At 37.5% G+C, this 13,126-nt stretch overlaps 1 protein-coding gene across 4 annotated transcripts in view; it reads left to right on the top strand.

Moving 5' to 3' along the window:
- Positions 1–7,258, top strand: part of MYO5A (myosin VA) — a 183,303-nt gene extending 176,045 nt beyond the window's left edge. For all 4 annotated transcript variants that reach the window (XM_057488808.1, XM_036917754.2, XM_036917753.2 and 1 more), the window contains 2 exons: positions 799–879; positions 1,157–7,258. In XM_057488808.1, coding sequence (XP_057344791.1) covers positions 799–879; positions 1,157–1,309 — 234 coding nt within the window. In that variant the 3' untranslated portion in view covers positions 1,310–7,258. The remainder of the gene's footprint in view (positions 1–798; positions 880–1,156) is intronic.
- Positions 7,259–13,126: the final 5,868 nt, after the last annotated feature.

The following is a 13,126-nucleotide window of genomic DNA, read 5'->3' as shown; positions in this document are numbered from 1 at the left end:
TTAGATTTTTCTATTTTAACACACATAATTCTTGTTCCCTCAATTCAATAAATGACTAACTGAGCTCCCCTCTCAAGGCACCATACATGTTGAGGAGAGGAGGCAGCAGATTCTTCAAAAAATAAGGAACAGTTCCTGCCAAAAAGAACTTCTAGTTCAGTAAGGAAGACAGAGATACCCAGTTAATTCCAGTGTAAGAGGTTCTAGCAGATTCTATAGTAAGATGTCTAAGGGAAGTGCTGAGGGACAATGACTGTGTTCAGGGAAGGACCTTGAGTTAAGGAAGCAGGAGAAAGGAAGGTCATTTGAGGACAGTGGCAACAGCATGAGGGAAGGTCTAGACATAAACATGCCTGTTTTTCTTTAGCGCAGTTATTTCTGTGCTGACTCATGCACTTTCTTAATGTTCATCACATATCCCATAATATAGGTTTTACACAGAACATGTGTAGAAAGCAGCTGGAGATACTCCAGGCACTGGTAACGGTCACCACTTTGGGAGACTGGAAGGAGGAAGTGGGGGTACTTTCACTTTTCATGTTATGTTCTTTTATACAGTTTGAATATTTTTCCAAATTTATATTGCTGCTTAAAGTGTATAAATATTACACTGATATATTCTTATTGTAAAATTTCGAATAATAAAGTTAAATGTAACTTCAGACCAACTCCCTCCCCTCTTATCCTAATCCAGCCCTGAGTAAAAATGAAAACAGATCCTTTTAGATTTCCAGATTATAAGTACCCAATGTATATTTGAAAAAATGCTGAAAATATTGATCATTTTATTTCTAACAGATTGTCAAAGTATTGAATCTGTATACTCCAGTGAATGAGTTTGAAGAGAGAGTCTCTGTATCATTTATTCGTACTATACAGGTAAGATCTCCAAGGCTTTTCTTTTTCTTTGATTCACCAACACAGTCTTTTTGAATGGTAATTTTACAATTTATTGAAGGATAATGTGGCTTTTATTATCTTATTTTTACAGTGCATTAACTTTTTGGTAATAGCTTATTGGAAAAACAAAGTGATTTCAAAACAAGTATAAACATTCTTCATTAATTGAGGACTCTGGTAGGATTTTTGGCAGGAGAAAAATACAGTTTCAAAGAACTGATGCTGGTTTTTTTGTTTTGTTTCTTAATCTTCTCAGATGCGTTTACGAGACAGGAAGGACTCTCCCCAGCTGCTCATGGATGCCAAACACATCTTCCCTGTGACCTTTCCTTTTAACCCATCCTCCCTCGCACTGGAAACCATCCAGATTCCAGCCAGCCTGGGCCTGGGGTTCATTTCACGGGTCTGAAAGTGATGGGATATCAAGGCAAACAGTGACAATACATTTCTTGCCTGAAATAAGAACCATTATTTCCAGAGAGCTACTGAAAACACATCTTTAAAGAGAAAGTACTGATTATCTTCCAAACAAGAGGTTATTAACGAGAAATCTACTTAGAATACTTCCACCACCCTGGGAAGAAAGATAGGCTCCTTTGTGCTATGTTAGCGTTTTAGCAACAGTCATCCTTGATCAATTAGGTACCCTGAGTTTACATGCAGGCGAATGTCGAAAGGAAGGGGTGAAATGTGTCTTCACCTGCCAGAATTTATTTTAAATCCTCAGCACTGCATCTAAATGGTATAAGAAATGTAAATTCCAGATATGAGCTGCTGTTCGGAAGGCACCAGCAGAGAACCTCCTCTGCACGACTGGAAGAACTAGAAGAAAATCTCCATTGAGTACGTAGCATATCAGTTTAGGAATCAGTCACGTTTATATTGTCAAACTGGATCAAAGGAATAAACTGGCAATATGTAAAGTAACTGGTCAAGCAACTTCCTTCTATGTGTCACTATGATATAGAGCTATTAAGAGAATGTTGGTTTGCTGTATAGCATAGAAGTCCATCTGCACTGTAGTTTACTGAGCATTTTAAATCGCTGCTACATACTGTGTTCTTTAAAATGTAAGTGATATTCTTATTAGGCACTACAACAGTAAGCTCTTTTATCAACTCTGTTTACAATTCAATCAGATCACAGTTTTAACTGGATTATGTGCAAATATCTACAGATTCACCTGCACAAGTAGCAGACACTGGAAGCCATGTAATAATATGACAAAAGGTTTGACATTTAGGGCTAGGATTAGACAAAGTGGCTATTGTTGATGTCATTGTTTATTCAGGATGTATGGTATTAATGTGCTCGTTAATTTTCCCTGGGTGGATATCACATCAGGGTACAGTGTTCTGCGAAGTGATTTATTTTTAGTTTCCAGACCTGATTCCTGCACTGCCTATTTTCAGCCCTGACAGGTTTTCTTTCTTTTTCGTAATTTATTAAGAACTAATCTCAGTCACTATCTAGAGAGCATTGTTAGAATATTCATGATTCAGATCTTGAAACTTTGAATATCCTGTAAATTATGCAAAAGAAGGTACATAATAAATCCCTAATTATATTCCTTTTTTTAGGCTTTGCAACTTCTATAAATGTTCTCAGTACCATTAGATACTTTAAAGAGCATCATATTAGAAATACTTTAAGACTTATATAAGAAATATAAGAAGATTGATGACTTTTACAGAGGATTTGGTTCTGTAAATTTTCATTTTCAAATTCTAATTAAACATATTCTCCATTTTTCCTAGAAGTCTTAGACAATAATTCTTTCAGGTTGTGCAAAAGCAAATCTTTAGCTTTCAGTGAAACTCTGGTTCTGAATTACAATCTTAGATTTATATAATTTAACTTATACAATCTATAAAAAATGAGACCTTATTAAAACATGTGCAATATTATTAGTGGAAGTCAAACAGTTTCAAGTCAATGGTACAGATTGTTGTTAAGAGATAAATACTGTATGTTAACTTATTTGAGCCTCATTTGTACCATAAGAGGGATGGACAACTGGTTGTTAAAGGTCCCTTTCATGTCTAAAATTCTCTCCTCTTGGATCCTAGAGAAACCAGCTACAGTTACTCTGCCTGGTGGAAAGACTTCTTTGGTGCCTGTTAATTCTGAGGGATTAATAAACTGTAAAGTCACAAGTTTGTATAATTATAACCTTTCTTAAATGTACATGATGTATGTACATGTTTTTTAGGAAGTTAATTTTTATTGAATCATGGACTATTCAATTTGGATATATTTATTTATTTGCAAAACCAGCCCCAAACACTACTAATTCAATCAGATTCTCTCAGTTTTCCCTGGTTGTCAATGTAGTTTTCAATGAACAATGAACTCTTTTAACCATTTGGTCAGTACTGAATGTGTTGGAGTCTAAGGGCATAGATGGGACTTGGGTAGGGGGGACGCTACAATGATGACTCTTGGTGTAGGCTGACCTCAGACCTGGAAACCCTCCTGGCCTTCCCCAGCAGAACCCCGTGCAGCACGTTCCATGGGGATCACATCTGCCATGGGTAGCCGGTATCCCCAAGTGTGTCTAGTCTGGGTCTTTCTCTCCTGTCTCCTGTCTTTCTGCTGTACAGTGTTGGAGCTTCTGTTCCACACCTGGGCCAGAATCTCCTGTTCAGGGATGGCCAAAGATTCTGCTATTCCAGGGCTCCAACTTCCTCCTATGCCTACCCAGAACCCCATGTGGGGATCTGAATTTCCTTCTCTTAGCTGCCTAAAGATCTTTACCTTAGCAAGGATACCTTACAACCCTGGAGCCCCAAGGCCTGGTAAATGCTTCTCTGTACTATTTTCTTGAGAATGCAACAGCATTCTGCTGACCATGGATTTTCTTTGGCCACTCTAAGGACTGCTCACCCTTCCCTCTCTTCATCCACAGTTTCTCACCCAGCTTCAAACACACTTCCACCAGCCTTCTGTCTGCCCATTTATCTGTTCACTCTTGCCCTTCCCTCAGCTGAGCCATGTACCTCATGGCCTGCCTACCTGCCTCTCTGACTGCGTTCAAGGCAGTTGAGGGAGTCAGTCCCTGTGCCCCTCCCGGCCTGCCTCGTGGCTTACTGTCAGCCCAATCTTTGCACAAGTTCTTGTGCTCACTTCCCTGCAGTACATCCTTTGACATCACTAATTTGCTTCTTCATAATTCCTCTGTGACATACAAATAGGAATTCAAGGAAAAATCTTGAAAGAACAACAGTTCATTGTCTTAATAGCCACTTCTCAATAGCCCTCCTCCCCACTCACCCTTACATTCAGAGGCAGCTCACACCTTGGAATTGCAAAGCTGAAAAGTTACAAGCAATTTACCTTCTTGTAGCTTTTCTTGGGTTAAAGCTTTGATCTGCTTGAGAGTAACTATGGAGGAGGGGGATGATAAATATGGGATAAAATCCACAAATTGTAGCCTCATGCCTCCTTTAGAAGTTCTGAAAATTCCCAGGTCTCTGACACTTATTCTGTCAAGGGCAAAAGTACAAAAACATATATTGCAAAGCCAACTGAAAGGAGATTTTGGGGTTTAGGTCAGTATGTATGATTTGCTTTCTTTTATTTCAATGGCTAGTTGAGAGTTGGCACTTTCTGGGTAATTATGTAAAATATAAGTCAAATCTTTTAGTAACCCGGTGGAGGAAGCTATGAAAATACCTTAGTTTATTAGATTCCCAGTACAGTGGTTCTTGTGAGAAATTACTTTCCAAGTAACCCTAGGTAAACGCGCCCATCACCACCCTAAGAAATGCTCACAATATGTCTTCGCCGACAGACTGAAGTGCAAGATCACCAGTGTGTAGAGTTCCCCAAGAGGCAGAGTCCAGGATCCTCTGGGGAACTTCCAGTCAGGATAAAATAGACATTTGTGTGTGATCCTGAAACTCTCCTGTTGAAAGTAGTGTGGAGCAAATCTTGCACCCACCTGTGCTTTTGCTTCAGCGTGCTTCCTGAGGTACCTCCTTGCAGCCGCAGCCGCAGCAGCAGAAGGTGGGAAGAGGAGCGTCTGCCGCCACTCCCCGGTGATCCATCACTCGCTGGTGATCATTTGAGAGCGAGATGGAGTCGGTGCCCCGCTGAGGAGCCGCCCTCTTTGTGCAGCAGAGGCAGCGTGGGCAGGTGAGGCAGGAGGCTTCGGAGAGTTGTGAGGTTACAGTCTGTTCCTCCCAGTACCTGTGGGGCACCTGGCCCAGCAAGAGGTGCCTTTGCCCTTACCGGAGTTGGCAACTGGCATATGGGAACCGAGCAAGTGCAGAGGACCCAGTTCTTTGCGCTAACGAGATGAAGTACTCAGAGCTCAGTGGCTTTCTTCTGGTTAATAGTTACCTGCTGTAACTAGGTTTGACTTTTGTAATGGGCCAGTGCTCCCTTGGAGGCTGTTCTGGTCATTAATTAGCAGCAGGCTGTCTCAACCTGACAGGAAGCAGCGAAGCCTCCCAAAAGTTAAGAGGAAGCTCACCCTCAAGCCTCACCCCTGAGTCACGTTAGAGCCACCAGGTGTGCTGTGCAGCCCGCAGAGAACCTGCAGCTGTTTGCCAAGCCTGGGTGCTTTCTAAGGACTGTCCCGGGGCAGGCCGTACACAGGTCCATGTGCGCTGGATGTGACTGTGTGTGCATGCTGCCGTGTGTCCTTTGGAGCTAGGAGGTGTGCTGTGTGCATGCGCGTCAGAGAGGCTCTGTATCGCTGAGGCCTCTGTTCGTGGATAAGTGCATCGGAATCTCTCCTCAGGCTGTGCTGTGAGGGCCGCCTTAACCCCTGCTCCCGTCCCTCCTAGAGCTGCCTTAAGTTCTCCGGAACTTTTCCTCGGTAAGGGGAGACCTTGCCTGGAGAGGTTATCTTGCCCTGTTTCTCAAGGTTTAGGTTTTGGGAGGGTTTGGTTGGGTGTGCCTCCAGCCGCTGATTCCTTCCCTCCCTTCCTGCATGGCCCTCCCACTCCAGGTACGTTTTCCTTTCCGTTCTGTTATTTCCAAACACGTGTTAGAACTCTGGGGCAGCAACAATCTCAGAGCCAATGAAATGTGGGCTTAGCGGGTGTTCCTGAGTTTGGGGGGCTCTGTGTCACAAGTAAATGAACATGTGGAAGAAATATAAGTTAGGTTTTGGTAATACTAATATGGCTTGTTTTCCATTGATATTTTCTTCATACAGGTAAAGGGTACAACTATAAAACCTTTCTTAGGTATTCTTTTTAAAAAATTCTTTTTAGAATCCTGTAATATAAAAGATTGAGTGAAAACAGAAAAAGTGTGCTATAAATTCTAATCCATTGTATTACTCTAAATGAAATCAACCTGAGTCACAGTAGATTTCTCACTAGATCAGGAACAGAAAAATACTATGTAAAATACCTGCAAAAGTACATTTTATACATTTTTTATTTTTAAATTTGGCCTAGCTAAAATGTTCATCAGCTTAACTTAATGGGTATTATTAGATTCATAAAATGTCAACATGACAACATTTCCTTAGTATTGTAATAATAATTGCTTGAAACATTTGAAAGAAAGATTTTTTGAGTTGAAACTGGTATGTAATTCAATGCTAAGTCAGTACATTTTCATGCATTTTTCGGAGTCAATAGTTTCAAGTATTTTATTGTTACCATATGTTAAAAAACTTCAGCCTACATTTCAGGCTCTCTAAATCACTTGAGCCATTTAATTTTTTCCAACAAATGGTGAAATTTTCCTTGAAATGTGGATATTTATGTTGTAACTTATGATTCCTAGTTGTGTATTTTTGTGGAATCCTAGAGTAACACCGACCTTTTTTTGTCCTGGGAAAATTTTAATTGTTCTAACAGTGTTGCACAGAAATGAGCTCATGACATTTAACATATTGCTATTTTAATTTGTTAATTTACTGTGAAATGGATATGCCTTCTAATTACAGTGAAATTGAACATTGCAGTTTTTCAAATATTTTTCCTTGTTGGATCTGGAGAAAGAATTCTACTTTGATCTGTATAGAAAAACATGATATATTTAATCTTTGAAAAGTTCTAGGGTAAAATAGTCATCCATTAAAAAGGAAACAAAAGTACTGAGAAGTGAAAGGCATTATCAACCAACTCTAGTTTAAACCAAACTGTCCCCAGCATGTCTCACATGGAATTTTAAAAAATAAGTTAATAATTCACCTCACATCAACAAAAGCCTTTGAAACGTGGGTTTTCACTAGGTATCACCTAGTGCTAAGATGAAAACCAAAACAATATCACATTGACATTTACACTCTAAATTTGTAGTTGTCTAATGTTGTACTTAGTAAATGTGTGTCATTAATGCTGTACTCCTAGCTATTGTAGAAAATTGTTCAAATAAAGATGGATGTAAAGGATTTTCATTAGTGTCTTATAAATAAACCCACTGCACATGTAACATGGGACATACACCAACACAGACCACTTTCTTGGCTGTAGCACACACCTTTAAAGATTAAAAGAATAGAAATCATACAGTGTATGTTCTCAGATGACAATAGCATTTAGCTAGAAATTGATGACCAAAAAACAGCTGGAAAATCCAGCTGTAGATTCAACAACATACTTCTGTCTAATACATGAGTTGAAGAAATCTCAAAGGAGAAGTTTCAAAATAGTCTGAACTAAATGAAAATGAAAATACAACTTATCCAAATTTGTGGGATGCAGTGAAAGAAGCACCTAAAGGGAAATTTATAGCATTGAATGCATATGTTTGAAAAGAAAAAGACCTAAAATCTATTATATAAACTTCCACTTTAGGAAACTAAAAAAAATAGAATTAAATGTGAAGTAAGCAGAAGAAGAAAAGAAATAATGAAAATTGAAGCAGCAATCAATGAAATTGAGGGCAGGAAATCAATAGAGAAAAATCAATAAAACCAAAAGCTGATACTTGGAAAGTTCAACAAAATTGATATGCCTCTAGCCAGGCTAAGAAAAAAGGCAGATAATACACAGTAGATAAGTGGTCTCTTAAGTCTGGGAGGAACTGGGGGAAATGAGCATAGGGAGTGATAACCAAAGGGCATGGTGTTTTAAGGTGATGAAAGGGTTCAGGATTGACTCATGGTAGTTCAACATACCTGTGAATATACTAAAAACCACTGAGCTGTATACTTTAAATGGGTAAAGTGTACAGTGTAAGAATCATAATCTAAGTATTTTCTTTTTTTAAGTAGACTTTTGGCTTCTATGGCAGAGTGAAGAGCTCAGCAAATTCTCTCCTAAAAAAGCAGGGACAACACTGGGCAAAAGCATCAAAAACAACATTTATGGCTCTGTAAATTGAACAACAGCATACAACAAAGTAATAAAGGGTAAATCTGAAGTATCTGTGATGAGTTAAATGCATATTTTAATTCCTGAGGAACTACTAAAAATGAAGTCAAGAAATAGTTTTTTTTAAAGGTAGGAATTAAAAGGTGCACTAAAAAAAAAATCTATCACCAAAAACATCAATAAACGAGAAACAGGAACAAAAGAGACATGAGCCATATAGAAAACAAAATGAGTCATAAAGTCAACCATATCAGTCATTACATTAAATGTAAATGGATTTATCACTTCCTATCAGAAGGCAGAGATTGTCACACTGGATTTTTTAAAAAAAGAAAAGACCCAACTATATACTGTCTAAAAGAGACACACTTTGGATTCAAAGATATATATGGGTTGGGGAAAAAAGGGAGGAAAAAGATATGTCATAAAAAAAGTAACCATAACAGAGCTAGAGTGCTATACTAATACCTGTCAAACTTAGAAAAAAAAATCTAAAGGTAAAAGGACATTTCATAGTGATAAAAGTCAATTCAGTGGGAAAATACAATTATAGATAGATACTGGGTAAATTAAGAGAAGCAGACAATTAGTGGAGGAGGCAATGGGAGGAGAAAAAAGAGGGCACACGAAAAGCAGAAATGCAGGAGAGTGCCTGAGCCAGGTGGTGCCATGTGTAGATGCACAGACCACTGCTCAGTGCGTGGAGAGACTGGCTCAGATCTTGGTGAGGGTTATTCCTCACCAGATCTCGATCTTAAGTGTTATGTATCAGTTCCCATTCCACCATGACTTCTTGAAGTGTCTGCCCACTCCCCAACTTGCCCAGGTTACCCAAGGAGAGGTAGTCAGATATTGTTCCTGCCCAATATCCATTCTCCCTTCTGTCAGCCAAAAATTACCTTTCCCAGGCTCCTTTGCTTCTAGAGGTGGACATGTGACAAAGGAGCTTGGGAAGGAGCAGGACTGTGGGGAGCCATTTTCGACCCTGTGTTTGAAGGACACACCCAAGGATGGTGGAACCACAAAACAGAAGTTTCCTGATCCCTGGCACTGAGATCACCACCCAACACAACTCCTGTGCCCATCTTCTATATGAGAAAGAAAGAAGCCTTGATGGAGCCTTCATTTAGAAAAAAAAAAAAGGTAACATGCATGCACTGAATAGAATCCCAAGATACAAGAAGCAAAAATTGATGAAATTGGGAGAAATTGACAATAGTAGTTGGAGCCATCAGTATCTCATTTCTCAATAATTAACAGAGCTAGACAGAAAATCATCCAGAATATAGTAGACTTGAAAACACTATCAACCAACTTGATCTACCAGACATTTATAGAACACTCTACCCTAGGACAGCACAGTCCACATTCTTTTCAAGCATACACAGGTCATTCTCCAGGATAAATGACATGTGAAACAATAAAGCAAGTTTTATTACATCTAACAGTATTGAGATCACACAAAGGATGTTTTCTGACCACAATGAAGAATGGAATTAAATTAGAAATCAACAGAATCAAATTAAAAATTAACAACTGAAGGAAATTTGCAAAGTTCCCAAACATTTGGACATGAAATAAGATACTTCTAAATCACAGAGAAGAAATCACAAAGGAAATTAGGAAATATTTTGAACTGAAATAAAACAAAAATGCAACGTATCAAAGTTTACAGGATGTAACCAAAGCAAGTCATAGAAATTGATGGTTTTAAATGCCTTTATCAGAAAGGAAGATGCGTCTCAAATCAATAACTTAAGACTTTACCTTAAGAACCTAGGAAAAAGAGAAGAGCAAATTAAACCCAAAACAAGCAGAAGGAAGGAAAGACTAGAGTAGAGGTCATTGAAATAGGAAACAGAAAAACAGAAGAGAAAACCAAGCTAATGAAAAGATCAAGAAAATTGACAAACTTCTTTTCAGGTTGACCACAACAAAGAGAAAAGATACAAAATCAGGAATGAAAGAGGGAATTTCATTTCTGAACAGGGCTTGGAGTAGGACAAGGCATTTAACAAAATCCAACACCCATTCAAGATTTTTTAAAATCTCATAACACACTAGGAATAGGAGGAACTTCTTTAGCTTGTCAAAGGACATCTATGAGAAAACCTACAGCCAGCGTCATAGTTAATGGTGAAAAACTGGATGCTTCCCCTTGAAATTGAGAACAGGGCAAGGATCTCTCTTCTGACCACTGCTATGTGATGTGGTACTAGAGGTTCTAGCCACCAGTTCTAGTACACCAATTCTAAGTAACCAAACGGGGGATAAAGCTTAAAGGCACCCAGATTGAAAAGAAAGACATAAAAAAATTTATTTATTTGCAAATGACATTATCTTGTATGTGGAAAATTCCAAGAAATCTACAAAAAAAAATTACTTGAACTAATAAAATGAATTCAGAAAAAGTTATAAGATCAATATATAATAATCAATTACATTTCTACTAATAATAAACAATCTGAAAATGGAATTAAGAAAATTTTCATAGACATTAATAATATCAAAAGAATAATATGCCTTGGAATCAATTTAATTTAAAAAGTGTAAGACTTGTATACTGAAAACTTCAGGACACTATGGAGAGACATTCCATTCCATTAATTAGGTTTGGTACTTTTAAAATGACAATTCTCCCCAAATTGATCTGTGGATTCAACATAGTTCCTATTAAAATCTCAGTAGGCTTTTCTGAAGAAATTAACAAGCTAAAAACTAAAATTCAGATGCAAATGCAAAGGATTCAGAATAGCCAAAACAACTTTGAATAAGAAAAAGTTGGAGGAATTACATTTTCCAATTTCAAAGCTTACTTTGAAGCTGCAGTAATTGAGATAGATATGGTACTGGCATAAGTATCAACTTAAAAAGCAGTGGGACAGAATGTACCATCCAGAAATTATGGTCAATTAATTTTTGACCAGGCTGTTAAGGCAATTCAATTCAATTCTTTTCAATAAATGATGCTAGAACAATTAAATACCTAAATATTTTTTTTAAAGATTAATTTAGGCCCTTACCTCAATAGAGCACACACAAAAATTAACCCAAAATGGATGAACCATCTTAACTGTAAGAGCTAAAACTATAAAACTCCTAGAAGAAAATCTTTATGACTTTAAGCTGGTAAAGATTTCTTACGTACAACACCAAAAGCACGATCCATAAAAGAAAAAGAATTGATTGATTGGTTTCATCAAAATTCAAGTTTGCAGTGCAAAGGACACCATAAAGAAATGAAAAGACAAACCACACAGTGGGAGAAGATATTTGCAAATCATATACCTGATAGGAATCTGTGACCAAATTATATCAAGAAAGATGGTTGATTCAATGCTTGTACTTCCCCTTCCACCTGAAGTTCCAACAAATGATGATAAACTCAGAGAAGGAGAATGGAAGAAGGGTGACGGCAAGAGCATGGTGGAAGATGGAAAACAGGTAGACAAGTGTCATCTATTTTCATGATCAAAGAAGGTGAAACACACTGGCAACCTAGTTTACAGGCAGAACTCTGAAAGACTTATGAATGGGATTCAGGGCAGCAAGTAACACTGAAAGTGGCATGAAGTTAAAACTGGACCTATTGAAAAGCTGCTTAAATAGCAGTTCAAGTGGACTGAGGACTTAGACATTTCACGAAAGAAAATACCAAAGTGGTCAATAAACAGACATCATAGAAATGCAAACTGAAGCAACACACTCATCAAAGAGGCTAAAATTTTTAAAATTGACAATATCAAGTGTTGATGAGCAAGTAAGCAACTGAAATTCTCATACACTGTGGATACAAGTATAAATTGATGCATTGTTTAAAAACTAACAGAATCTACTAAAGTTGAGCATTCATACCTGTGATTCAGCAGTTCCACCCTTTTATAAGCCTGACAGAAATGCATCAAAAGACCCATATAAAAACATTCATACACAATAGCCACAAAACTGGAACAACCCAAATATTTATCAATAGGAGAATGAATAAGTAAATTGTAGAATATTTATACAATGGAATACTACATAATAGCAAGCTACAGCTGCCTGTAATAGCATGGTTAAATGTCATGTAAAAAGCCAATGCAAAAAGTTACACACATAATTCTGTTTATAAAAACATCTCAAACACATAAAACTAGCCTATGATTATAGAAATCATAACAGTGGCTACCTCTGAGATGTAATGACTTCAGGGATATTTAAAGTTTTGAGATGATAGAAATGTTCTGTCTGGATCTGGGTGGTAATTACTTGGGTGTGTTGATATGTCCCATGTGTAAAAACACACTGAGCTGTACACTTATCATTTGTGCACTTTTTCTGTATATGTTATTCTTGACTAAAAATTTTACTTGAAGATAGAAACAGACCTCTAGATTCCCATCTTAAAGCTGAGTAACCATCCCTACCCATTTTATGCCTTGTCTTTTTCTCTATGTTATTGTTCTGGACAATAGGTACACAAAATTGAATGCATCAAAGTTCTCTTTCTGTGGCACCTATCACTATTGGGCAGTGCCAGGCTCTCAAAATTTTTTTGGTCCTCCTTTTTTCTTTATCCCCCATCTCATTTCCCTCAGTCTCATAGATATCCACTCTTGCATATTTAGTGGATGACTTTGCAATTTATCATCCATATTTTCATACTCTTTTATCCATGAACAGTATATAGTATTACAGTTCTTTCAAGCTTTTAAATATATAGACTTGTGCTAGACATCTAGTCAACACTGTTTTTTATATCTCTCTGAGTTGATATAGGTAGATCATGTCCATTTCCTACTTAGCTACTGTAAAGTTTTAAAAGCATTGTGTGTATATACTATTTTATTTATTCATTCTCCTATTAATGTATATTTGTTTCCTTCCCTTTGATATGTAACTGTTGTGATGGATATCTACTTATCTTTGAGTGACTATGTGAGAATTTTTCTGTCTAAACTTAT

The sequence above is a fragment of the Manis pentadactyla genome, chromosome 11 (assembly GCF_030020395.1).
Source record: "Manis pentadactyla isolate mManPen7 chromosome 11, mManPen7.hap1, whole genome shotgun sequence".
Classification (NCBI taxonomy): Eukaryota; Metazoa; Chordata; class Mammalia; order Pholidota; family Manidae; genus Manis; species Manis pentadactyla.
This window is presented reverse-complemented; position numbering and strand designations above follow the sequence as displayed.